The following is a 26,835-nucleotide window of genomic DNA, read 5'->3' as shown; positions in this document are numbered from 1 at the left end:
GGACAGCTGTGGAGAGTGGGTTCCTCCCTGTTTCTGGATATAGTACATTGCGGTCATGTTGTCCATCCGGATCAACACCGTCTTGCTGTACAAGTATTTCTGAAATGCTTTCAGGGCTAGGAATATCGCTAGCAACTCTAGTTGGTTGATCTGCAGTTTTTCCTGTTTGTTTCTCCAGAGCCCTTGTACTGTGTATTGAAGGAGATGGGCTCCCCAGCCTGTCAGTAATGCGTCCGCTGTTAGTACTAGTTGTGGAACCGGCTCTTGGAACAGTCGCCCCTTGGAAAGGTTTTGTGGGTTCCACCACTGCAGAGAGTTGTGAGCGCGACTGTCTACCAACACTAGGTCTTTTAGTTGTCCTCGAGCCCGGTTTCATTGCCGTGCTAGGCATTCCTGTAATGGGCGCATTTGAAGTCTGGCATGGGGGACAATGAATATGCAGGAGGCCATCATGCCTATGAGCTGCATAAAGACTCGAGCTGGCAGAGAGTGTTGTGGCAGGAATTTGCGAATGAGTATTTGCATGCTGGCTATCCTTGCTGAGTTTGGATATGCTTTTGCCACTGAGGTATTTATAGTGGCTCCCAGGTACTGCTGTGCGTGGGATGGTTGCAGATGCGATTTTGGATAGTTGATGGAAAACCCTAGACTGTGTAGCAACTGAAGTGTTTGAGATGTGTGTGTTGCGCACTGTTGGCACGATTTCGCTTGTATTAGCCAATCGTCCAGATAGGAGTACACATTGATGTGTTGCCTTCTGAGATATGCTGCCACTGTTGCTAAGCATTTTGTAAACACTCTTGGAGCCGTGGTAACCCCGAAGGGCAAAACCTTGAATTGGTAGGGTTGACCTATTGTGAACCTGAGGTATTTTCTGTGGGCTGGATGGATGGGTATGTGAAAATACGCATCTTTGAGGTCCAGTGTTGCTAGGAAATCTCCTTGTTGAAGCAACGGGAGCACTTGCTGTAGTGTGATCATATGGAAGTGTTCAGATAGTTTATATTGATTTAGGGGTCTGAGGTCCAATATTGGTCTGAGGGAGCCGTCCTTCTTGGGAATAAGAAGTATAGGGTGTATACTCCTGTCCCTTGCTAGTGGAAAGGGACTTGCTCTATGGCCCCCTTTTCCAGCATGCATTTCACCTCTTGTTGGATCAGGGTGATGTGTTCCATGGACATAGAACGATGTCTGGGTGGTATGTTTGGTGGCGTAGAAGTAAGTTCTAGGCAATAACCAAACTGGATAATTTCTCTCACCCACCTGTCCGTGGTAATTGCGTGCCAGACAGGTAGGAACTGTTGGAGTCTGCCTCCGACCGGTGTTATGTGGTCTGGAGGCAGCGTAATGAAGTCACTGTTTTGTGGCAGTGGAGGCTCTGGTGTTATTGCCTCCACATCCTCTTCCCTTATTACTGTTGCCCCTATAACTTCCTCTGTTTGTGTTCTTGTTGAAGGAATCTTGTGTGTTACTTTTGTATGAGGCAGATGTTTGCGAGGTATTTCCTCGTGTAGTTGCCCTGTATGAGGAGCGCCGAAAGGAGCCCCTGTGCTGCTGAAATTGCAATGCCCCCATGGATTTTGCGGTTTCTGTGTCTTTTTTCATTTGATCCAAAATGGTGTCGACAGCAGGGCCAAATAGAAAATCTTGATTGACAGGTTGGTTAAGAATGGTGGATTGCACCTCATTCTAAAAACCGGAAATACGCAGCCATGCAGGTCTGCGTAATAAGAAGCTAGTGATAATTGACCTAGCTGCGGTGTCTGCTGCGTCAAGCGCGCATTTGATGGAGGCATTTGTTATAAATTTTCCCTCTTGTATGAGGTCATCAGCTTGTGCTTTAAAGGGCTCAGGCAGGTGTTGCATTAGGCTTTCGAGTTGATCATAATGCGCCCTGTCGTAACGAGCCAGTAGGGCTTGTGTATTAGCAATCCTCCATGAGTTGGAGGCTTGTGCTGCTACCCTTTTGCCTGATGCCTCCAGTATTCTTGACTATCAGGGGGAGGTGCTTCCCCTGTTTGGGAGTTGGCCCGTTTACGTGCATTAGCCACTACCAGTGAGTCTAGTGGTAACTGTCCCCTGATGTAAGTAGGGTCTGTAGGAGCTGCCCTATACTTCTTTTCTATTCTGGGGTTGATTACTCGTGCCCTGGCTGTATCCTTAAATATGTCAGGTGCAGGTTTCAGAACTCCTTTTAACATGGAAAGTGTTCTAACGCTTTTTTCTGAAGTGGGGAAGGTGTCAAATAAGAAGTCTTCCTCAACAGGGTCATTATGCATATCTACATTGTGGAATTGTGCTGCCCTGTCTATGAGTTGATTGAAGACTATGGTGTCATCTGTAGGTGACGGCTTAGTAGGATAAGAGGGTACATCAGGGATGGGGTGGGTGTTGTAAGGGTCTGTTGGCTCCTCCCATGGTTCCTCTTGTGGTTGAGGATCTTGTGGGAAAATCATATTGAGGTTGCGGCTCATCCCCCATGTTACCCTCATTGTCCCCCTGGTGAGAAGGAGAGTAAGGAATGTAAGGATTAAAGGGTGTAGTACGCATGATAGGCTGAAAAGGAATGAAGGGTCTAGAGGGAGAAGTCCCAAAGTCCTTTTTCTCTAATGGAATAGGGGAATGTGAGCCAGAGTCCAAAGTCCTCTTATTTCTGTGCAGGATGGTAACTTTACCAGTCTCTGGATTGATGTATATTTTTGCTTGGTCGTCTGATGGATCTGGGTGGAAGAGTTCTTCCTCTACAGTCTTGGGTTGAGTGTTAGACTTTTTTGGGTCGATAACACTTTCTTTTTTTACGACTTTTGGAGTTTTTCTTGCTTTTTTTCAGCTCGGGGCCCTTGTTCGGGGTCGACGAGTGATTTGGGGGTCGACTGGAACTTTCGGGTCAACACGTTTTTTGTGCTCCGTAGGCTTTTTGGGATGAGTGTCCTTTTCAGAGTTGACGTTCTTCGGATCGACTCGTGTCTTCGGAGCACTTATCTTTGGGTCGACAGGTGTTTCCGGCCATGCTACCGGCTTCGGTACGGCCCCCTTTTTGTCGGCAACCTTTGGCGGGTCGATGGATTTTGGACCGGTAGGCTTATTCGGGTCGGCGCCCTTCTTTGGTTCGGCGCCCTTAGGCTGCGTGCCCCTGTTCGGTTCGACTAACTCTTTGGGGGGGGGGGGGGGGGGGGGGGTCGACGCTTTTTGGCTGTATGGCCTTCTTCGGTTTGACACCCTTTTTTGGCTCTGGAACCTTCTTTGGGACGATGTTACTGGGCCCTGGGGTCTCTGAAGGTTTCAGTTTCGGAGCAGAGCCGGATTGCGGGGCTAGCGAAACTTTTTTATGATCTTGGCTAAGGCCTTTTGGCGATGCCTCGACCGGAGCTTTCGGTTACGGGCTTATTGGTGTCGGGGGCAGTGTACTCACGATTTGCCCCGGTGGGATCTCGTCATCGGCGTCCGAGTAGTCCTCGACGGTGACTCTCTCTAGGTCAGAGTGTTGAGCGTCCGGTAGTTCCTGGTCATCATCGAAGATGTTGTTCGGTTCCGGTGCCTGTCGCTGCATTTCTTGCCTAGCGGCCCATCGGATCCGTATGGTTTTCTTCGACCGAAACTGGGCGCAGGCTGGGCAGGTTTCTTCCCTATGGTCTGGGGAAAGGCACTTGTTGCATACTGAGTGTTTGTCAGTATGTGGGAACTTGGAGTGGCATTGTGGGCACCTTTTAAAAGGGCTTCTTTCCATCGACGGTCGGCTCACGTGGCGTCGAAAAATCCCAACGGCCCGCGTCGATGACCGATGGGAGATTGAAAGTTGGATCGAGTAGAGAGGTACCGAACGAGAACAATACCGTCTAAGTCGCAGGCCTTTTGGCCTTTAGAAAGTTTTTTTTTCGATTCCGAAGTTGGAGTTTTGAAGTTAGCATCCGAACCCAATGGCGGAAAAAAACAATCTGAGGATGGAGAAGATGCCCATGCGCACTGTAGTCCAGGGGTGGAGTCACCTATCTTGTGATACTTCGAAGACTCTTCCAGGACAACAAGGTGCAATCATCCGGACCCAACACTAGGTGGCGATCTATGCACAGATATGAATTCAGCAGCCCACATGCCTCGAACATAGATTTTCTGGGAAAGTTATGACATGTTTGGTTGACGGAGGAAGTAAAAGGAACATGTTACTTAACCTGTGGCATGTAGTGCTGTACATTTACATGCTGCGCATAGTCCTGCCATATAGTGTTGTGCCCGGATGTGTGCAGGCTGTTTTTCTTCGAAGAAGTCGGAGTCACAAAATAGTGCAGCGAGTCCTCTTGTGGATAATGTGCATGTCATCGGATGAAATATGCAGCAAACCGATGTCTAGAGAGATGTCCATGTAAAAGAGGAAGAAATAATAAAGACACTAACACCCACAGTGTCCGGAGAAGAGGGTGGGTGCATGTGACAATTGATGAACGGCATGCAGAACAAAAAAAAACAAAAATAAAAAAATAAATAAATAATCACCCCCAGTCAAGAGATCTGGGCTAAATGCATTATTATTTTGTTCACCATGCCACCCCAGTTTAGACCTGGTTGTATACAAATCAGGCTTGGCCCTGTGCCTCATGGGAACAGTCCAGCCTGAACTGCCAAGCCAGGTCCTCCCTGGACCAGAAACAAGCATCCTAGGACCGGTTTCAGGGTTACAAGACTGATTTGGATATAGCTGGGTCTGAACTGAGGTGGCAAGGTGAGCTAAACTATGACTAATTCAACCCAGATCTGTGACTAGGGGTGGGTGTCTGAAAAGTTTCAGCACTCCGTTCATCATCTCCTGGTGTTCGCATGTGAAACAACACCACTACAAGCCATGAACAGATGCTTACAGGACAAGTAACATTTTCCATTCAAGGCATGTGTGGCTGTAGAGAGACATGCTGTGCATAGAATGTAAAGCAGTCTTCCCAAAAAGTGGTAGCTATCTGGCAGCAGATTGACAGAGTACAGAGCACTGCCTGTCCAACATTAGCTTGTTGGGGGGGGGGCTAGCACATCCACACACTAATGTTTTGTGAAAGTGTGTGTGGTGTAGAACAAGTTGCCGTTTTGCATATCTCAGCTATTACATAGCTCAGGATGTTCCCCATGAAGGCCATAGGGAATCCTTTCTTCCGAGTAGTGGGCTCTAGGAGGAATGGGTAGAGTCCTCTTAGCATAGTATAACGGGATGCATCTAATGATACATCTGGCAATGGCGTATTTGGATAGGGCCTCCCCTTTATGGGGTTTGGAGAAAGCAACAAAATGCGTCTTCCTAATGGTTTGGCTCTGTCAACATAGTACACGAGGGCTCATTTTACATCCAAAATATGGAGAGCCTGATCCACAACTGAAGAGGTGTGGCGCCGCGGCCAGGGCGACTGACGCTGGAATCTGGGGACCACGGTTCGATCCCCGGCTCCGGCGGCAGGTCAGCCCAGCACCATGTGACTCTGGGCAATAGCTCGCTTAATCTTCCTGACGGCCCCCCAGCGCCTAGAGACCCTTACGGGTGATTGTGCGCTTTACAAATGTGGACTTTACTTTATTACTTTACTAATCAGGTTGTGGGAAAAAAGACAGGAAGTTCAATGGACTAGTTATGGTAGAAGTGGTAGACTTCCTGCCGCATCTTGAGGAGGTCAGCACAATAGTTGTCCATGACCAGATGGTACTCCTCTATCAAATGGATTTTGAGGCAGCGAGCCCACCGCCAACTGTTCTGGGATAGCTGCAAGAGTTATGGAGAATGTACCCCCATGTTTCCGAGGAGAATACTTGGCTGTCATATTGCCTGCCCAGATACGAACAAACTTGCCTATCAGATGAGGCCTTCAATGAAAATTTAATGGCTAGAAGTTCCAGGTAGTTTATGTGGAGGTCCTGGTCTTTGAGTTCACGGTCTCTGGAAGTCAAATTTTGCAAGTGTGTGCCCCTACCTGTAAGGGAGGCATCTGTTGCAATGGTCCTCTGTGGAACTGGGTCGAGGAAAGTCCACCCCTGCAACAGGTTGTTGGTGTTCCACGACAGCAGAGAGCAACAAGTGCGGCAGCCAATCATCACTAGATCGTTCCAATGACCCTCCACCTGAGAACTCTGTTCCACTAGGCATTCCAACAACAGGTGCAAGTGCAGCTTGCCATGGGGTGATATCGCAATGCAGGTTGCAATCATGCAAAGGAGGCGCATGACTGTTCTGACCGTGAATTTTGATTTGGTTTGACAAGAGGGAGCAGTGTCTGAAAGTCTGGATCCTGGCAGGGTTGGGATGGGTCATGCCTATCTCAGAATTGAGAATAGCCCCAGGAAGGGTTGGATCTGGAGGGGTTCGAGGTGGGATTTAGTAGCGTTAATGGTAAACCTCAATTGGTGAAGAAGGTATATTGTGATGCGTGTTCTCAGCATTACTGGTAGGTGGCACTCTTGATCAGCCAGTTGTCCAGATAAAAGAAGACCTGGATGCCCGGGCGGTGCAGGTATGCAGCCACCACTCCAAGGAACTCGATTAACACTCAAGGTCCAGTAGTAATCCAAGGGTAGCACTTTGATGTGGTAATTTGTTTTGCTAACCACAACCCAGAGATATCGGCGATGAGCCGGATGTATTGGTATGTGAAAATAGGAGTCTTCAGGTAGCGTGCAGACATGAAGTCACCTTGCTAAGAAGCGGAATGACATCCTGGAGATTGACCATATGGACAAGCTCTGAAAGGATGTATTCATTTAGTGACCTATGGTCCAGAACGGGATTGAGGACCGGTCCTTTTTCGGTATTAGGAAGTACAGCGAGTACACCCTTTCCCTGTTGATGGTGGGAGGCGGGTTCTATAGCCACTTTGAGAAGGAGAGCTTTGACCTCTTCTCTGAGAAGCCTTTGGTGTTCTGGGGATAGTTGTTTTGGGGTGGAAAGGTGGGAGGTGTGGAAGTGAGCGCCAAATAACCAGGTTAGATATTATCCAACATCCAATGGTCTGAGGGGATTGTCTGTCACATGGGGGGGAGGGGGGGGGAAAGCCTTGAAGGCAGGGTTTGTCGGTGGTTGCAGCTCCTTTTGGGGAGCCACCTTTACCTCTAGAGTTGTTGCTCCTGTAAGACCCTGTAAAGTAAACCCTGGAAGAGAATTGTTGTCCACTGGTAGGACGTGGAGGCTTTGGGGGAGGTGGTTTTCGAGCCTCTATGATTGGGTGTGCAACGGAAGGTGCTGCTGGGAGCAGGTGTCTGAAGGGTCTCCTGGACTATTTTGACCTTTTCTAATATTTGGTCTACCTGTGGACCAAAGAGATGCTAACCATCAAAAGGCATATTCAACAGGTTCTGTGGAGGTGTGAAGTCAAGGGGATCCTCTGGAGGAACAGTTGGGGAAAGTAAAGGCCAAGGTACAAGGTGAAGGGATGGTTGTTCATGGGGTAAGAAGATGGGGTAAGGAGATGGAAGCCATATCCACTTTCGTGCGCTGCTTTGGGGAAATCGAAATGCAGTAGCGGCTGCTACCGGATGGTGGTGTTGGGGGTGGGTGAGATGTAATCAAAGACAAGTACTTACCTTTAACGGCCTGCCGCTGCCTCTACTCCGTCCTATTCGTCTTCCTGTCCTGGCCAGCAGCAGATAGCACCTGGGCACACAGGCTCCCTTGAGCCAATCACAACGCTGCAATGCAGCATTGTGATTGGTCGGAGTGCTGCTGATCGGCTGGCAGAGGGAGCATGTGCATGTTACTCACCAGGCTGGGTAATGCAGCCTGGTAGGTACATACAAAGTGCACATGAACTGTTTGGTCGGCCCAAGAGGGCCGTCCAAACAATTCATGTGCACTTAGAGTGCGAACCACCCCTCCCCTGCTCTGTAGAGCCCATCCGCACCACAGACTGCAATAGGGAAAACAAAATGATAACGATAAGTTATCCTTTTATTTTTTCCTTTTGAGTGGTGGGGTGATGCGCCTCTGCTTTAGCGGAGGAGCTACACTGACGGAATGGCCAAGGCTTCCTTGAAAGACAGCTGGCGTTTTGAGGGTGGAATTGCAGCAGGCCCCCCAAGGATGGGTAAGGATTTGACTCGTAGAAGTGAATGGCCAAGTGTTTCTGCCTGGAGTCTATTCCCTCCTGCAAATTGTGGAGAAGCAGTTCTACTACATCGGTGGCAGTCATGCTGATCGATGCCTAAGTCTTCGGCTTCGAGGGCGGCTTTGATTTCGTCTCAGAGGGTTGGTTCAGTGCTGGATTGGCCGTTGCTGGACCGGACAGTCACAAAGGCTTCTTGGGCCCTGGGCCCAAGATGGGAGGAGCGTCTAAAGTGGTTTGTCGATGCAGACCATGGCTAAAGGCTGTGGTGGTTCAAAAGTCTGTCTCTGGTGCTCCAGAATGGCTGTGTGCCCTTTGGCAGAGGGCTGCACAGATTGAGAGCGATGTCAAGGGGGACGGGATTGCCGTACTCATGGACTGCTGAGTCAGCAGCAGGTCGTCAACTTCCAGATCAGAGCCAGAGCTTTCTTCGGGGAAGAAAGCCTCTTCATCTGCAGCAGACAGTTGAAGATGATGTTCTCTCTCAATCTCCTTGGAACAGAATTGTCGATGTGCCAGATGGTTTTGAAGAGTCTTCTTAAAAGAGAAGGAGCAGCAGGCATTGCAGCTTCGTTGTGTCTGGGCGACAGGCACAAAATTACAGACCTGAAGGAGATCTGTCCGAGGACGTTTTGCATGGCAGCGAGTACAACAACAATGGTATCTGCTCCATCACCGTCAAGGCATGGAGGAGAGACTTGACCGAGAGATGAGTAGGCCCCAAAGGTCGAGGCCCCGGTAGACGGTGGTTGGCCCTGATCCCACTCTACCAAAGTAACCAAACATCAACCCGAGACAGAAAGTAAGCGAGGCGCAATCGAAATACAATACCGACAGAGGGAAGAAAACAATGTGAACCAAAAAAAGAGCACAGCAACAATGTCGACACGGATCACAAGTCCAAACCAGACAACTGAAAGAAAACTAACAATGAGCAAGATAAAATTCACACTATCTTGTGATTCGGAAGATTTCTTCAAAGAAAAACTTACACACATCCGAGCCCAACACCAGATCGCAGGAGTATGCACAGCATGTGTACCCATAGTTGCACATGCCTCAAATATTTAGAAATCCAAAAAAGGCCAGGCACGGAAAAGAAAAGAAACCAGGAGTCTGGGGGTCAAAATATTTGGGGTACTTAAGCAGAAACTGCAGTAAAGGTGTAAACAAAGAAAAAACAAATCAAATAGAGAGAAGTGGGAATTGCATAGAATGTATGCCTGTGCTCAAAGTTGGATTTTCCGTAGCAAAGGAGCAGTAAATGACAGCTAAATTGATTTTTCTGCAAAGGTGTTTTAAGAAAAACATTTCATCAGCCTTTCCTAATTAAGATCAGAACCGAAGGGAAGAAAAAAAATATTAAGAAACAAAACGCCCAGGAAAATACTATAAGTTTTCGTCTGATGCCATAATTATTTCTCTTTTAAATTGGGTTAATGGATTCTTAAAAAATTGTTTCCCTTGGAAACAAATTCATGTTTACCACCATACGTAAAAAGGCAAAGCATAGGTTCTATCAAGCCGGTGGTCTGGATTTTGAAGAACACCCAGACATTACACATGCTTTAAAAGCCAAGTGTTTTAAAGTACAGCTTTCGTAGACACGGGTAAAAAGGTTTAAATAAGCTGCTCCGTAAGTCTTTCCAGTTATGAAAAGATTATTCCATTGGACCTGCAGTGTGAACAGGAAATGTCTAACCTGTCTTCAGGGAGGTATGTTTGAAAAAGCTTGCGGTAGGTTCCTTACAAGTTGTACACAAGTTGTTTAATACATCTGCGAGCAATCTACTGAATGTATGAACATCTTGCATGTTTTTGCAATGATCCCACAGAGTATACAACATAAACGGACAGTAATTTCCTGCAGAAGACGTTTGGGGGCACATGCTCAAACAAACATGAGAATGGATCCTGGGTGCTGTTGAGCTGCACACATGTTCATGCACTGGCAGTCTGCCGAGGCCAGAGTATGTGTTGGAATAAAACACAGCTGGCTTCTTCTCACATCTGGGTTCATCAGGAGGTGTGGAGACCTGTGCTGAAGACCTTTGGCCTGTGATCATGGGGAAGCTGCAGACACAGCAGAAGCTTCGCAGCCTAGGAAGGGGGCGGGGGGGGGGGGGGGATGTGTGCATCCAATCATTAAATCCACCCAGTCATCCTATCCTGATTAAGCTAGAAGAATTCTCTTTGGCAAAAAAGACAAAGCCAGCATGTTCTGCATCACATCACATGACGATCATCTCCTTACTGCTAGTATACTTCTGCAGGTCCAACACAAAAATGTAGAAGAGATCAGGTTTTAAAATTAAAAATCAAAGTGGACATCAGCTTAAAAACCGAACTTGAACAGAGGCAGATCACTCTGAAAAACAATGGCTTAAAGTGTGCCAATGGATTGGTGTTCCAAGTCCTAGTGCACCTGCAAGGAATTTTTGTTGTGGTTGTTACTCCATGCTATTATTCTGTATCCCCGCTGTGATTAAGAGATGTCAGCCCAGATTAACAGGGGGGAAAACACAACGGCCACTACCCCACAAGCCACCTACACCCTGTGTTTCCAGCTCCGTAACTGCCGGGGAATTTTTGAAAGCAGGCACTGCTTATCAGGAACCGGTAAGATGCGACTGGTGAGCAGTGCGCTTGCGGGCCTGAGCAGTAGTAGTCCTGCAGCTGGTCATGGGGTTTAAAATAACCTACCAGCTTCACACTGATGGAAGAAAAAAAATAGACAAAGTGCTACACATCGCAACTTCTCACAACCTTAAAGAATGGCACATAGAAACAGGAAACTGTGGTCCATAAGGTATCATTCTATTATCATTAAGGTATCATTCTAATATCAAGTATCACTATATTCCATAAAGAGAACATTGTAAAGTATTAATAGATGTAATCCCTTACATGTACACATAATCAATATGCCATTTATAGAATTTCTATAAAGCACTAGTTTCAAGAAAGTAAGTGTCAGACATTTTTGTATAACAATTTAATTCCAAAAGGTTATCATTTTTAGCATGGTTTTGCAAAATTTACACGTTTTTTTAAACAAATTTTAGCAACTTTTTTTCCACAAGGTCCAGTGCCCACAAACAGGAAACGAATATGCAGAGATAAGTGAAACAAATTGCATCATATATAAAAAGATGTAACATTCTGATCCTTCCATTATTTCTTAGGTTTGAGGTTCAAGGAGTGAAGTCTATAAACATCTATGACAGACTGTGTTTCGACCGCAGGTCTGTAAGTTCCTCATCGAGACAGGGAAGTGAGTAGCCAATATCTAGAAGTTGCAGCGTGGGAATCTCTCACCAGGGGGTTAATCCAAGTTGCCCCCAAGGAAGAATTAAAGGACTTCAAGTTCAGAAGTGGCTGCTTCTTAATGGGGCCCCGTTCACGAATCCAAATGCACAAAATGGCTCCCATCGTTTGTCAAGATCGGGTGAACTACAGTAGAAAAGAAAATCGCCTAGACTGGACTCACCAAGATAAGCGGCAAATGAATGCGCGCATAGAATCAAATGACTGAGCAGGAACCAATAAAGATGCGACTGGCTAGCAGTGAGCTTGCAGTCCTGGGCAGGACCATTGCCGTAGCTGCTCAGGGTTTTTTAAATAACCTCTACCAGCTTCAAACTGATGAGAAAAAAAAGCAACAAAATAGGCAAAGTGCAACACTGCAACTTCTCACACCCTTAATTAATGGCCCATAATGGTGTAGCGTCATGGGTTAACCAGCAATCTCCTAGGTCTCACCAAACACATGCGTCACCAAACAGGCCAATCATAATCTTCCTATGAAAATAAATATATAGATTAAGATATTTAAAACTAGGGGTGCATCTTACCTTCATGCCTTCTTCTTTACCGCTTTTAATTAATTCATCTATTCTTAGCTTTTCTTCACACTGGAAATAATGTGAGAAAAAAATGTGTTATATTAACAGTAAATGTAGTCAAGCGTTAACGTTACTAATTCATAGTGAAGAAAAGCAATTAAACACAGTATACGAAACAAAAACGTATCCTCGGTGTGCAGTGGACAAAGTTGAGCTTTCAGATTCTTAGTTAATTTTGGATCCATGAGGGCTCACAATTCATGGCAATTGGTTTACACGGTTGGGTTTTATTGCACTGCCTACGATTCGAAGCTGGCACATACCTGTAATTCGGCTTTGCTCTTCCTGCCACTTCTTCTGACCGGGAAGTAATCTGTAACCTTGCGATTCTGAGAATGTCTTCCTTGAACCCTGGAGGATGAGACTGGAAGCCTGGAGGGAAAAATGGAACACATCATGAAGTATGGAAGCACATAAACAACAAGGGAGAACACAATGAAGGTAGTGCCTATAAAAGCCTTGCATGTGGAACCGAACACCATCATTGTTGTGATCAGCAATGTCCGCGGCAGATGCTTTTCACTTTTGTCCTCACTTATAAAAAGCAATGTAATCTGTGTGACTAGACTGTCAGTTGTAGTCGAGATGGACACAAGCATGCTTTTTAAACCGCTCCTTGCAAAACAGTATCATGGATATACACAAGGCAACAAAGTGCTTAAACTTGGAATCTGGTGCCTGGCACTCCGGGTGATCTGGCGTTGTTGGATGTGGAATGACATGTGGGAGATGTTTCTGTGCAGAAGTATGAGGCTATGCAGTTTGAGAAAACGGTCCTTTTAGGAGTAGCCAGAATCCAATATACAAGACTGGCATCAAGTAAAGCCTGCACTCTGGTATGAAGTGACAAGACTCAATCCATTGAGGGACTGTGGCGCAGTCAGCCATGTGTCATGTAGCATTCACCTAGGAACAACTGACTAACTCAAGTGTTGACTGTTAAGCATTCTGCTACAAGCCGCACGACATCCACCCAGAAGGAGGGAAAGTGCAACTAAAGTTAGCGAGGGCTACTGGTAACCACTACAAGCAACCAAACACTCACCCAGGGGAAGGAAGACATGGGCTGCTTTTAGAAATGGTGACACATCCAAGACAATCAAAGACGTTATAGTAACGACTGTGGTTCCCAAGTATAACATTTTGCCTTTAATTGCAGGACATGACCTTAAGTTGGGGACCCAAATTTGTAATCAGCAGAATTCCAGGTACTTCTACAAAGGTCTTTCACTGTGTGCTAGGAGCTAGGCTAACAGGACTGGCTGGCCCTGGCCTCCTGACGGGGTGAGTGCGGAGATCCCATGACCAGGCGAGACACTCAATTACAGAATGGTCCGAAGCGGAAGGCTGGATGGGTCAAAGCTTCCACTAGCTATCAGGAAGCAGCTAGGGTGAGAGACAAGAGTAGTCATCCTCTCTGAGAATGATTAATGTCAGCCGACTTCCACCCACAGACATACAGGGTGCCCTAAACACAGATGACAAACTATGCAAGATCCCAGCACGAAGGTCTGTCCCGAGTGTAAGAAACTGGCTCTATATAATCACTGCACCAAAAGGAGGTACAGTGTGTATAGAGTCCAAGGGTCTCCAGAGGTTTGGCAGATGTTAAAGTTAGATAGAACCTTACTCTCTAAAGTGGAAGCTTGGCCGAGCAGTAAGGCAGTATCAGAGGACAGTGTTATGCATTTGATGTACCCACTCGGTCAGCAAATGAATTCACACACTCAAGAACTGAACTCTAGGCCAATTGTTTTGTATAAAACAAAAAATTAAAAAAAAGATATACTGTTTATTTCTAGAACCAAGCAAGCCTGGCACAGGTAAGGATAGAAATACTTTGCAGTAGTAAGTTACTTGTGTGAACACAATTTAAAATTGTAGTATAACTTGTACTGTTTTTTTTGGTTACAGTTTTAAGTAAGCAGTTTGCAACACTTTGCAGGTATAATACTTTCGAATGAATGGGCTTTTTAAGTAAAATGCAGTTAATTACTTTTCAGATTACTTTTGCTAACAGGGCTGGATCCTAGTTTCAGCACTGGGACATTTCCTGAAAACAGGTGAGTAAATGAGTTTTAGTTAGAGGTACGATTTTTAAAGAATATTATTGCATTTAAAAAAAAAGTTGACACAAACTTTTTCACATAGAATCACCAATGTTATCCTATGAGAGGAAATTCATTTAGCAGGTAAGTTATGTTAACAATACTTTTTCTTACTCAGTCCTGCATACCTAGATTCAGCACTGGGACATTTCCTGAAAACAGTTGAGAAAATGCGTTTTGGTTATTCGGCTGATTTTTAAGGAATATTTGTAGTTTTCAAAAGTCAACACTTGAAAACTTTTTGGGAGAAAATGTGTTAATGTTATTCTATGAGGAAAAAGAGATTGTCGGTTTACAGGTAAAAAAAACGGTCTTTGGAGGTAGGTTTCTGGGGTTAGCCTCGGGGGTCTCCCAGGGTCAAAGATGCACCGTTGTTGTACCCTAAGAGGCACTCGGGCGGCCGGGTGCAGAGTGTTGAGGCCCAATGTTATCCTACGGAGGATAGGGGGGGGGGGGGGGGGGGGCACTCTGGTTGGTGGCTGCTGGTAAGCAGGCCACGGGTTGTGGGAGCAAAGCTCCTAGGGTTCAGGGCAGGTTGGGGACCAAGTTAGCACAAAAGGGGGACCAAGTTAGCACAAAAGGGGCACCCTCAGTGGCACTAGGGCGGCCGGGTGCAGGGTGCCGTTTTGAGGTCGGGTGGCCTGTTGATTTCAATGGAGATTCTCCGGGACAAAGAAACACTGAAGGCTCGGGGACGAGGATCTTCCAGGAGTGACCACCATTTCGAGGGGTAAGTTGGGATGTTGAGAGATGGTTAGGCACCGCTGGGTTGGGCACACAAGGCCGTGGGGCATCGGGTGCAGGGGTGCCTTGGGATGTTGGATTTTCTTGCCCGCTCTGGTCGCGTTGGGGGGGGGTCCTCTGGATTGAGGCTTCAGGCGTCGTCTGGAGGCTTGAGGCAGGTCAGGGGTCGCCAGATCCCGGGTCAGGATTGCCATGGGGGGGAGGGGGGGAGAAGACCTCCTTGTGGTGTTTTTCCAGTCTACCTGGGGCCAGGTTCAGCGGGTGCAGAGTGGGCTGGCTTTGCAGTTCCTGGCTGGCACCAGAAGCTGCAGTTCAAACATGTCAGGTGTTCACGGGAGAAACAGCTTGGAAAGTGAAGGCAGGCAGGTCCTCTGGAGTTTGAGGTTGCTGGCCGCTGGACAAGCTGGGGTTTTGCAGGAGAGGGGAGAGAGACCTGTAGGGCTGGGGCCAAGTCAGTGGGAGTCGTCCTCTTGTTAGCTCTGCACAGCTTCTCGTCTTTCTTAACTTCTTTTTCTTGTGGTTGCTGGATCTGAGAAAGGAAGGTTCAGGGTGCCCCTAAATACTAAATTCAGGGAAGTTACAGGTAGGAAGAGAGCAGGGACCAATGGGTCCCTTCCCTGGGGTGGGTACATCCCCCTATTCAGCCACTCTCCAGTGGGAGGGGGGCAGGAGCCTGTCCCTGGTTGGCTGAGTCCCCCCATCCTCAAGATGGCGGGGACTCAAAGTTGTGCTTCACCTTGCCTCCCCCACCTTAGGAGTGGGGTTGGCAGAGGTGGGCACACCTCTCTTCTTCACTTGTTTTTCCCGCCGGGTCTCCCGCCCAAAGTGGGGGTAGAACCAGTGGGGACCAGTTGCTGAGAGCAGCAAGTGGTCTGGAGAGGCTCACAAAGGTGGTATGCCTTTGAAGCTTCTCCTTTGTGAACCCTGCCCATCTTGGAGGGGTGGGCAGGGAAGGAGGCTTGGCACCTTGTCCCAGGATGTGCATTGTTTCAGGCCCCAAAGAGCAGCAAGCTCTCGACCCTGTGGTCCAGAAACATGCCTGGTGGTGGCAGCCTACACAGCCACTCAGTCAGATAGGTCGAGTTTCAGGGGGCATCTCTAAGATGCCCTCTGTGGTGTGTTTTACATTAAATCCCACACCGGCATCAGTGTGGGTTTAATGTGCTGAGAAGTTTGCTACCAAACCTCCCAGTCTTCAGTGTAGCCATTATGGTGCTGTGGAGTTTATGAGGACAACCTCCCAGCGCCATATACTCTTAATGGCAGCACTGCACTTACAGTGCCCAGGAATGGACCTGGGTGCTGTAGGGGTACAGGGCTCATACACCTGTACCTCACCACTTGCATAGGGCACCCAGCTAGAGGGGTGACTGATGAATGCCAGGGCAGTGGTTTGTGGGCATGGGACACAGGGATGTGGGAGCTGGGCTCCTGGTCACTTACTCAGGGCAAATGGGGAAGTAGGATAGGACAAAGGTTGCACTGCCAGAGGCACTCGGGCGGCTGGATGCAGGGTGATTTTGAGCCTTCGGGCGCTCAATGTTATTCAATGGAGATCTTGAAAAGGGAACAAAGGCTCAGGCTCGGGGACGGAGGATCTTCTGGAGCGACCAATACTTTGAGGGGTAAGTTGGGATCTTGGAGGATAGGTAGGCACCCAGGAGTTCAGCACAGGGGGCTGTGGGGCACCGGGGTGTCTTCGCGGTTGGAGGGGTCCTTTGTCCTGAGGCTGCAGGTGTCATCACGGTCGTCGAGGAGGGTCCTTGGGCACTGGATTCTAGGTCAGAATCATGGGTGGGGGGTGGGGGGGGGGGGGGAAGACGTCCTCGTGGTCTCGATTCACTCCAGCACAGGCCAGGCTTGGCGGGTGCAGAGTGTGCAGGTTTTGCGGTTCCGGGCTGATGCCAGGGCTCGTTACTTGCTTTGAGCAGTACCACTGCTCGTGGGAGACCCAGGTAGTCAGAGTCGCAAGGCATTCAGGTCCTCTGGGGTTTTAGAGGTTGCTGACCACTGGAGAAGCCGGGGTGTTGCAGGAGCAGGTTTGAGGTTCCACAGGCCTATAGGGATGGGGCCAAATCAATTGGTGTCTTCCTCTTTTTAGCAGCTGCACGGCAGGTCTTCTTGTTCCGTAATCTGGATCTAAGGAAAGAAGGTTCAGGGAGCCCCTAAATACTACATTTAGGGGCGTTACAGGTAAGCAAAACATAAATTCAACTACAATACTACTTAAACTAGTTAACAGATAAGTGACCTATTCCAAAGCCAGATCACAATTCACTTACTTCCTCCTTGCTGTTGATGCAGGTTTTGCTTTGATGGAAGTGGCGGGTACTGCACTTATTTTAACCACTGGCGGCAATGCAACATCCACTTGTTTTTCTGTTGATGTTCCCTTTTGGCCATTGTGCATGGGCTCTGAGGAATTACATACTTCTTTATCTATGGATTTCATTGCAAGTTCAGCTGTGTTACAAGCATTTCTTTTTTCTGTGGGTGAAAATGTGCAAAAAAATAAAATAAAAACTTGAAAGGTCTTGATGTACTAATTGTAATTCTACACCTTAAGACTATACCATACAACACAATGGAAATTATGAAACTGTGCCCTTTCATTGAGATCAGGTTTTCATTTCCACAATGCAGATTTAACATGGAGTTTGTGACTTAGGAAGGCACACACCAAGCCTCTATCCCATCAGATGCTTGTGGAAAAGTAAATTTTGCCATGTTCTGTGTCCCTACGCGTCCTCCATCATATGTTATGTGTGCATGATTAATATGCATATGTATTCCCCATGTTCGATTAAAGACGCAATTACAGTTGTGTCCATCTCTAGTATGTCAGTTTCCAGTTCTCGTGAATACTACGAATATCAGGCCTATGTAAAGCTACGTTGCCACGTTTCTCAGTGTGCACGTTATTTCATTGTAAAGTTCCCGTTTCTAGGCCTCAAAAGGGCCTGGACACCAGATTCAGCTTCTGTCTCCTGAGCCTCGCTGAGGAGCGATACAGCCCCCACCTGTGTTCCTGACCCTTCACTTACTTCCTGCCTTGCAGTGCCCGGTTCAGCCTGGCTCTGCCTCTGAGTCTGCCAAGAGTATGTTATGATTCTAGTTATCAGTCCAGTCCTCCTTCTCTGCATTCCTAAGCTACTGAATCGCATCAATAGTTTCCGTCATTGTCTAGCCTTTACGTCTCCATGTAAGAGAAATACTGCATTTAATGGTCATTTAATATTCTTCATCACGCACTACATGTAGAATAATGCATGCTCCAGTCTTAGAGTCTGTTCGCCTTTACCCAGATAACTTTTGGATTCTATCAACATGTTCTCTAAACATCAGATACTAGATACTGCTTAGGTACATGTCGCCCTGACTCTCCAGACTTCAGTCTCTGCTCCTAGCACAGAGTTCGTAGCCCCCAGCTTCTTCTAGTAACACGTCATTGCCAGTTTGCGCGCACCATTAGGTCAGAGGTCCCGGCTCCTTAGGTAGCCCCCTCCATGTTTCCGCCCCATTCATGACATATTCTGTTACGTTTGCATCACATGTCTATGTATACGCCTCTGTTACACCTACTTTCACCCTTATCTTTCGCGACTGCTATTGACCACACCCACTGCTCCGCCTATCGTATGTATTGTAATGCAACTGTTTTAGTATATATGATCGTGTATTGTTATTAAATGTTAGCGCGCGCTCATCCCAGATCCAGCCCCGGCAGCTGCCGGGCTCTGCCATCCTATTCCTATGCAGGTTGTCCTGTTCCTGTCCTTTATGCTGTAATAAACCTGCAAACTCCTACTACCTCGAATCTTGACTCTTATTTATTGAGCTATCTGTTATTGCTATGCCTAGACAAAAATAGATTCGGTATTATTTATTTATATACCACATAATGGCGCCCGAACAGGGACTTGCCCTTTCCCCACGTGTCGGTGAAGCCACACCGGCCCCCTGACCCTCTGCAGTCGTGACGGAACTCTTCTGCGCACCGGCAGATATTTCTGCTTTAAGTATCCCTCAGGCCCACGGAGGAGACGGAGGAGGCGGTCCAGCATCCAGACGAGACGGTGGAGGAACGCGGCGAGTCCCGACCAGAGCCCAAGCCGAGAGTCCAAGGTCCGAGGTATCCGGAGGCCCACCCGTAACAGAAGTTCGAAGTTCGTCCGTCCGGCGTCGAAGCAGTCCAGTCCAGTCCGAGGCCTTCCGTTCTTGCTGCCCGGTGAGTACCGTTGCTGGGGTAGTATCTAGACAGGGTCAATCTAATTGACTCTGGTCCGTGGGTTGGTGGTACACAGACCCACAAAACGAAGTGTCCACTTCGGTGGATGCGGGTCCTGACGTGTCTCTGTATGAGACCGGTAAGTTTCGTACTGTTTCAGCAGTGCATCTAGTTTCTGTTCTAGTCAGTTCTGTTCTCGAGAAAATTCATGTATTCTGTTTTCCGTATTCCAGGTAGTATTCTGTTCGAACTGTTATTCTGAATGTTATTCATGTATTTTAATGTCGTGGTATGAGTGTGAAGTAATTATCGTGTTTATTGTGTATTGTGTTGTGTCCAGATTATAGTTCAGTCATGCCGCTCTTTTCAAAACTGCGTCAGTTAAAAACCAGAAAAGGTCTGCTAGAAGCAGCAGTTCCTGTTCCGCCTAGGGACAGTCCAGGTCATTTCATGTATCAGAAGCATGGCATAAGCGCCATATTGTATCTAGATTTATGGGTAGAGTATACCAAACAGTTTGGAAGAAAAGTATAGATGGCCCGTATCAGGTACGTGGGATGCCGAGTGCATCATGAGAGTAGAAGAAGCATTATGGAAAAAGAAAGCCAGACAGTCACAGAAAGATGCCATCGAGTTATGGCGCAAAGAATCTCATAAAAGAACCGAAAAAGAAATCAGAAAGTCAGAACTAAGTAGAGAATCCTTAGAGCGGGCCCAAGAAAGGGAATTAATCGAGATTGGTGAACGAGTTAAAACCGAACAGTCAGACAGACAGAGGCATGCTCTTATTAAGGGTATGTATCCTCTTCTTGCCGAGGGCTTGCCAAAAGCAACCCCAGAGGCATCCAGTAATTTCCCGCCACCACTAGTTCCGACCAAGCTACGTCACAAACCGACCGCAGCTGATATTTTCATTTCGTCCTATTTGGACGACACAGTCCCAGAATATGCAAATCCTGTTCCTGCTCCGCCAGTCCCTGTAAATCAGGCACTTCCCGCTCCTCCAGACACCGGAGTACCTGTTACGGTACCCCCGGTCCAGCCCGCCATACAAGTCCAGCCTGCATTTCCATTTCCCACTCTGCCAGGACGAAGAGCATCAGTAGACGACTCTAGTTTAGGGGCCGCAGGGGGAGGTCCTCCAGGAACCCCGCCGCCACACAAGCGTTTAACGTTAGCCGAATTACATGCACAAGCGTCACAGCGTACGCCCAGATATCAGTCTGTTGCAGAAATAAGAAAAGCCCTTACCGAATGTGGCTATGATCCAGTCCCAGGCGAGGATAATATGGTTTTATATTCATTACGCGTGAGAAAGGTGACCGAGTATCTAGTCACCCTACCAGATATGAAAGAAGATCTAGACAGAATATATCGTTTCATCCGTACAGGGAATGATCCAGAAAGTATTAGTGACGTCATGTGCCAAAGAAAAGTTGAAGTCCAGCTCATGCTATTAAAGTTTCTGATTAATTGTTTAATACGAGAACAAGATTATCCGACCAAAGATCGAGCAGAAATGAAAATCCTGACAAGGTGGAGTGATAATATAGCCGAGGGTAAGCATAAGACCATCAGTAGTATAGAGAGTATGTACAAGAAGATTCGTAAAGAAATAATAAGGATACATGAACAACGCAAAGAAGCACAAGTAAGCGAGAAAGAAAGTAACTGATACTGAAGAGGTAGAGGACGAGAATCCCGACAGAATAGCGTATGTAGGAAAATCTAGATTTCCAGATCGCCATTCACGTCTAGAATACAAGCCAGTTTTTCACCATCCAGCATCAGAACAAGGTTCTCTAGAACAAGTATTTCAAGCTACCGATCACATTCTGAAATCACGAATCGGTTATAGCGAGTTAAGTACTATGCATGAACAAGAACTAGTCCGATCAGCAGTCCGATGGATTACTGATTCTACCACTTTTCCAGACGAAATAGTGGCACAAATGTTTCTGAAAATGCCCCCAGCCGAGCAACGACTGGCGGGTATGTATATGATCCAGCACCTCATTACATTGTATGAGGATCAACATTCTGATCCAGGTCCGTTACACGATGTCCTGAACGAGTTACTCCAGTACAAATGGAAAGGTTTAGGTACCGATTTGATTAGTGTCATTCTAGAACAGCGCCACAAATACAGAACGTTTCTGAACCCACATTTTGTTCATGTCTCACCCCCAGAAAGTAAACCCTTTTACATAGACAGACAGAATCCGTTACGAGAAGTGCATCCAGTTAAGACAGAGGGTGGTGAAATGCAACGAGTGTTTGTTTACACCCCTATCACAAAGATGGAACTCTTAGAGATGAAAAAGTTAATTCCCTGTCATGATAAAGATCCAGCAGGGTTCCACCGAGAATTAAAAGACATGCTCCGTATGGGAGAATACACGTATCCAGATATCATTAAAATGTTAAAAGTCTTGTTGCCCGCAGGGGTATATGAGAAACTCAAAGAAAAAGAATGGGAGGTGGGAGAGAAAAAGATCGATTGGACAGTCCTAGAAGCTGAAGATAAGGCACGAGTACCAGGTACCGGTCTTGGAGATAAATGTAAAGAATTACCAGAATTATTAATACAAGTTTTGCCTAGGTTATTGACAACTAGAAAAGAAGACTGGGATGCAATCTCAGCATGTAAACAGAAACAAGACGAAGATATTAGTGATTATTATTCCAGATTTGAGAAATGTTTTACCATAAACAGTGGCCTCAAGACAAGTAGCGAATCATACCCTCATCTTTTTGTTACTAAATTAGTCGAGAATTCAAGTCCACAAATTAAAAACCGAGTTTTGAAAGTCGAAAGTACCTGGCAAGCTAATACCCCGTCCCAAATGTTACAGATGCTTCAATATCACCAGAATAGAATCAGAGAAGAACAAGAACATGAAAGGAAACGTATGAAAGACACGAAAATGAAAGTACTAGTTGCACAATCCGTTCAAGACAGTCAGAAAAGGGGTCCGAATCAAGCCAGTCATCCTGCAGCTCCCGTTAAAGGAAACTGCAATTATTGTAAACAGCCAGGTCATTTTATAAACGAGTGTGCAGTTCTGAAACACAACATAGCTACCGGTAAGACTAAAGAAAGACCACGTCCGCCTAGACAAGAACAAGTTACACAGACTCCTCAGTCACAGAATGCACCACAGACAGTTACAGCACCGCAGCCTATCGCTGCAACACAGCATGTTACACAGCAGATGTACCAGTATGCACAGTCTGAGTATCCAGAGTATCAGCCATATTCATGAAACAGCCTAGAGAGGGAGGTAGGCTTGCCTCTCATCGAGATACCTGTAGATCAAGAAGGTCCCTATGTTCATAGTCAAGTATTAGGGAAAGATAGAAAGTTTCTGATTGATACAGGGGCAAGTAGGACCACTATAAGTCACGCCGAAGTTCCAGGGGCTCCGCTCTCAGGCTCTAGAAATGTTTCCCTTGGATTTTCAGGAAAACCTATTGTAAATGAAATATCAAAGCCAGTTACTCTAGAAGTAGGTCCATTGTCCCGCACTACTGACCTGTTACTTACTAAGTCATGTCCAGAAAATCTATTAGGCATTAAGACACTGAAAGAGTTAGGTGCAGTTATATGCTGTTCCCCAGAGGGAATACGATTGTTCCTACGCGACTTCAAGGGTCACTATGTATTACGAGATTTTGATCCCAGATTGTCCAATGTTCCGCAGCATCTATGGGCGCAAGGTTCAACTGATGTTGGCTTTATGCAAATCACACCCCATCGTGTGACTCTCAAGCCAGGTGTAGTCCTGCCACGAATAAGACAGTACAGATTGCCATCTGAGGCTGTAGCAGCCTTATCCAAAATTATTGACGAGCTCATGGCTCAAGGAGTAGTTGTAGAAACTGACTCCAATGTATGCAATTCTCCGATCATTCCTGTTATGAAACGTACTGATCCAAATGCACCTCCAGTATATCGTTTAGTGATTGACCTTCGAGAACTTAATAAATGTATTATTCCCCAGTACCCAGTTGTCCCAGATATCTCTTCCCTGTTGACAGCCATTGATTCCGAAGCCACATTTTTTACAGTCATAGACCTCAAGAATGCGTTTTTCAGTGTCCCCATTCATCCAGACAGCCAGTTTCTTTTCGGATTTTGTTTAAATGGAAGGAGCTATATGTTCACACGCGCTCCTCAAGGTTTCACAGAAAGTCCTAGTATTTACAGTCAAGCACTCAAGAGACAACTAGACAACATTCACATGCCAACTGACACTGCCCTGCTCCAGTATGTCGATGATCTACTGATCACAGCCCGTTCTGAACGTGCTTGCGAGCGAGCCTCACACAGTCTTGTATTTCCTAGCCGAGATGGGACACAAGGTGTCCCCTTCGAAGCTTCAATTCTGTGTCCAGCAAGTGGTCTACTTTTGACACTTACTGTCCAAGAGGGGTAGGCAGTTGACACCAGACCGTATCCAGTTAATAGCGAGTCTTCCTCAGCCAAGGACCCAGAAGGAGGTACGTGCTTTTATTGGCCTTACTTCTTATTGCAGACAATGGATTCCTCAGTATGCATTCCTAGCTAAACCACTGATACAGTTAACGACACAGGAGGCAGCCGTATCGACTGTCCTCCCTTGGACATCTGAACATGCACTTAGTTTCAATGAGTTAAAGAAAGCCCTATGTCAAGCTCCAGTTCTAGCAACACCGAACTACAGTAAGTCTTTTACACTTTTCGTCACAGAACGCGAAGGTACAGCATTATCTGTCCTCACACAAGATCAAGCAGGACAATACAAGCCTTGTGCTTATTTTTCGAGCACATTAGATCCTGTAGCCCAGGCTCTGCCTGCGTGCCTTAAGTCAGTTGCAGCCACAGCACTTGCTATCAGACAAAGTGATTCCATAGTATTAGGACACTCCCTGACAGTACAAGTTCCACACTCCGTGGAAGTTCTTTTAAACCGAACACAGACTCAGCACTTGACAATTGCACGTTTAACAGGTTATGAACTGACACTGTTCCAGCCACACATAGAAATCAGACGCTGCAACGTTTTAAATCCTGCTACATTGTTACCATCAGTTACTTCGAATTCTGCCACACACGACTGTGTGGAAGTAGTTAACATCATGACAAAGCCAAGACAAGATCTGACAGATATTCCATTACCAGATCCCGACCTGACACTTTATGTGGATGGTTCATGTATGAGAACAAGTACAGGAGAACTAGTAGCCGCGTATGCAGTGACTACTGACACTGAAGTTATTGAAACACACCGTATTGACACCCTGTCTGCTCAAGCAGCAGAGCTAGTTGCTCTGACTCAAGCCTGCATTCACGCCAAGAACCTGAAAGTTAATGTTTACACCGATTCACGTTACGCATTTGGAGTTGTACACGACTTCGGAGTGCTCTGGCAGGAGAGAGGTTTCATGACTTCTCATGGAACCAAGATTCAGCATGGTCTCCTTATTCAAGCTCTGTTAGATGCAATACATTTACCGACATCCATTGCTATCATGAAGTGCAAAGCACATACGAAAGTTACTGACACTATTTCTCAAGGTAATGATCTAGCAGATCGCACAGCCAAGCTTACAGCTCAGACACCAGACATTCCAGTTAATAAGACACCGACACACACTCCAGATCTGACTACCTGTATGACAGTTAAAGACCCTACACAAGATGTCATAGATATCCAGTTACATGCTACTCCCGATGAAATCAAGAAATGGTCCGAACAAGGAGGGGTCCAGACAGATCAGGGATGGGTAACAAAGGGTAAAGCCACATGGTTTCTCCCCGACTCCATGGTTCAAGTCATTATCAATACCGCACATAGTCCAGCACATTTAGGAGAAAAAGCTATGTTAGACAGTATCCAGAATATTTGGTTCAACAAGCATTTACGAGCTGCAGCCAAGCAGAAAGTCCGTACCTGTATGATATGTTGTCAGTTTAATCCAGGTAAAAGTGTCCCGGTGGAACAAGGTGGATTCCAGCCCCCTGACCACCCTTTTGAAGTCCTCCAGATGGATTACATTCAGATGGAGCGATGTCGAGGTTTCAAGTATGTCCTTGTAGTTGTATGCGCTTTGTCCAGGTGGACGGAGGCATATCCAGTTCCAGATTACACAGCCGCGACCACTGCCAAGCAGTTGGTTCGTGAGTTCTTCCCCCGTTACGGACTCCCTAGGGTCGTATATTCTGACAACGGCCAGCCATTCTCATCCGAGCTAATGAAACACGTGTCCCTTTTGTTAGGGTACCAGTGGAAGTTCCATCGTGTACGCCATCCTGAAGCAGCCGGTCTCGTAGAGAGACATAATCAGACCCTGAAAATTCGAATTGCAAAGGTTTGTCAAGAGAAAGGTGTGGACTGGCTAATAGCTCTGCCAGTTGCCCTGTTCTATATGCGCATGGTCGCACATTCCAGATCAGGTCTGTCCCCGTATGAGGTCGTTTTCGGCCGCCCCCCTAACATGTGGGGTACTCCTAGACCCCGAAGTATTACCGATGTTTCAAGTAATATGCTGACAGATTACCTAGCTTCCTTGATGTCTGCCCTCAACTCTTGTCGTTCACAGGTTGCCGCCGCATTTCCAGACAATACCGAGGTGGCACCGCATGAAATCGTTCCCGGATCCATGGTCCTAGTGCGAAATTTCGATCGTTCAAGTCCGCTGGAGCCTCGCTGGAAGGAGCCCCGACAGGTCCTCCTGGCCACCCGCACAGCTGTGAAGTTGGAGGGACGCAAAGGCTGGGTGCATCTTTCGCATATCAAAAGGTTTTATGGATTGAAACCAATTTCAAAGAACATTTCCGAGGATTTAAAGGACTGCCAAAGTACTATTCTTAAGGACTGTCCCGCAAAAGACAATGATACTGCACCCTCCCTGTTAGAGACAACTCCGCAACAGGAGTATAAGAAAAAGTTAAGGTCTAGTAAAATAAGTCAGCCAGTTTGATTGTCTAAGTCCTCCCCTGGGTGAAACGGTTAGACCGGTTTCTGACATGTATAAAATAGACCCCCATAGTGAGAGAGTTAGTCAAAACTCAATCCGATGTATCGTTTTTCTATGTTTCATATTATTTCTCAGTATTATGATTTCCTGCACCAGTTATGCGTTTTATCTGTATTTTCCAGTTCCTCATGTAAATAAGTCTTCTAATGTTACAGTAGAGCACACGTTTAGTGATCTGCCTCCTCATGAACTCTTACCGCCTCGCTATGCGTAACAATTCTTTTATCCGCATGTTACATTATTCACACCAGACCAGCAATGCCACTAATTGTTGGGTGTGTGGTCGACTCCCCCCTTTCCAGACCCCGAAGGGAGTTCTGCCACTCTTTCCGTATCCCTTTTCACATAATGGTTCGTGTGGAGCATGGTCCACGTTAACGTCATCTTCAACAGATATGTCTTTTCTTAACAGTACATGTTTCCCAGACAAGCAAGGTCTTCCCCACAGAACAGGGTTAGATCTAGAAAACGAAGTTTACAATTTAGGTAATTATTCTTCGAATTTCATGGTCCTGAATGTTCAGTCTGATTCCACTCCAGACTTACCTGCTATTTCAGTACTACCAGTCAAAGGCGAATTATGTGTTAGAAATAATGGTTCCGTACATGTAGGACATAGCGATTGTACTACTATTGTCAAATATAGTGACAGTGGGAAATCTATTTTCAAAGCTTCACGTCATTCTTATTTTATTTGTGGTCAGACCGCATATGTTCGTCTGCCCCTCGATTGGGAGGGAACCTGTTACATTGCCTTCCTA

The 26,835-nt window shown here is 46.6% G+C and overlaps 1 protein-coding gene across 2 annotated transcripts in view; it reads right to left on the bottom strand.

Moving 5' to 3' along the window:
- The window catches only part of KMT5A (lysine methyltransferase 5A), a 77,445-nt gene that overhangs the window by 16,322 nt on the left and 34,288 nt on the right, over positions 1-26,835 (bottom strand). For both annotated transcript variants that reach the window (XM_078667612.1, XM_078667611.1), the window contains exons 4-6: positions 17,106-17,310; positions 12,235-12,343; positions 11,921-11,980 (exon numbers count right to left, since the gene is read on the bottom strand). In XM_078667612.1, the coding sequence (XP_078523738.1) occupies positions 11,921-11,980; positions 12,235-12,343; positions 17,106-17,310 (374 nt within the window). The remainder of the gene's footprint in view (positions 1-11,920; positions 11,981-12,234; positions 12,344-17,105; positions 17,311-26,835) is intronic.

The sequence above is a fragment of the Lissotriton helveticus genome, chromosome 11 (genome assembly GCF_964261635.1).
Source record: "Lissotriton helveticus chromosome 11, aLisHel1.1, whole genome shotgun sequence".
NCBI classification, from domain to species: Eukaryota; Metazoa; Chordata; class Amphibia; order Caudata; family Salamandridae; genus Lissotriton; species Lissotriton helveticus.
Note: the sequence above shows the minus strand (reverse complement) of the source record. Positions and strands in the feature narration are given on the sequence as shown.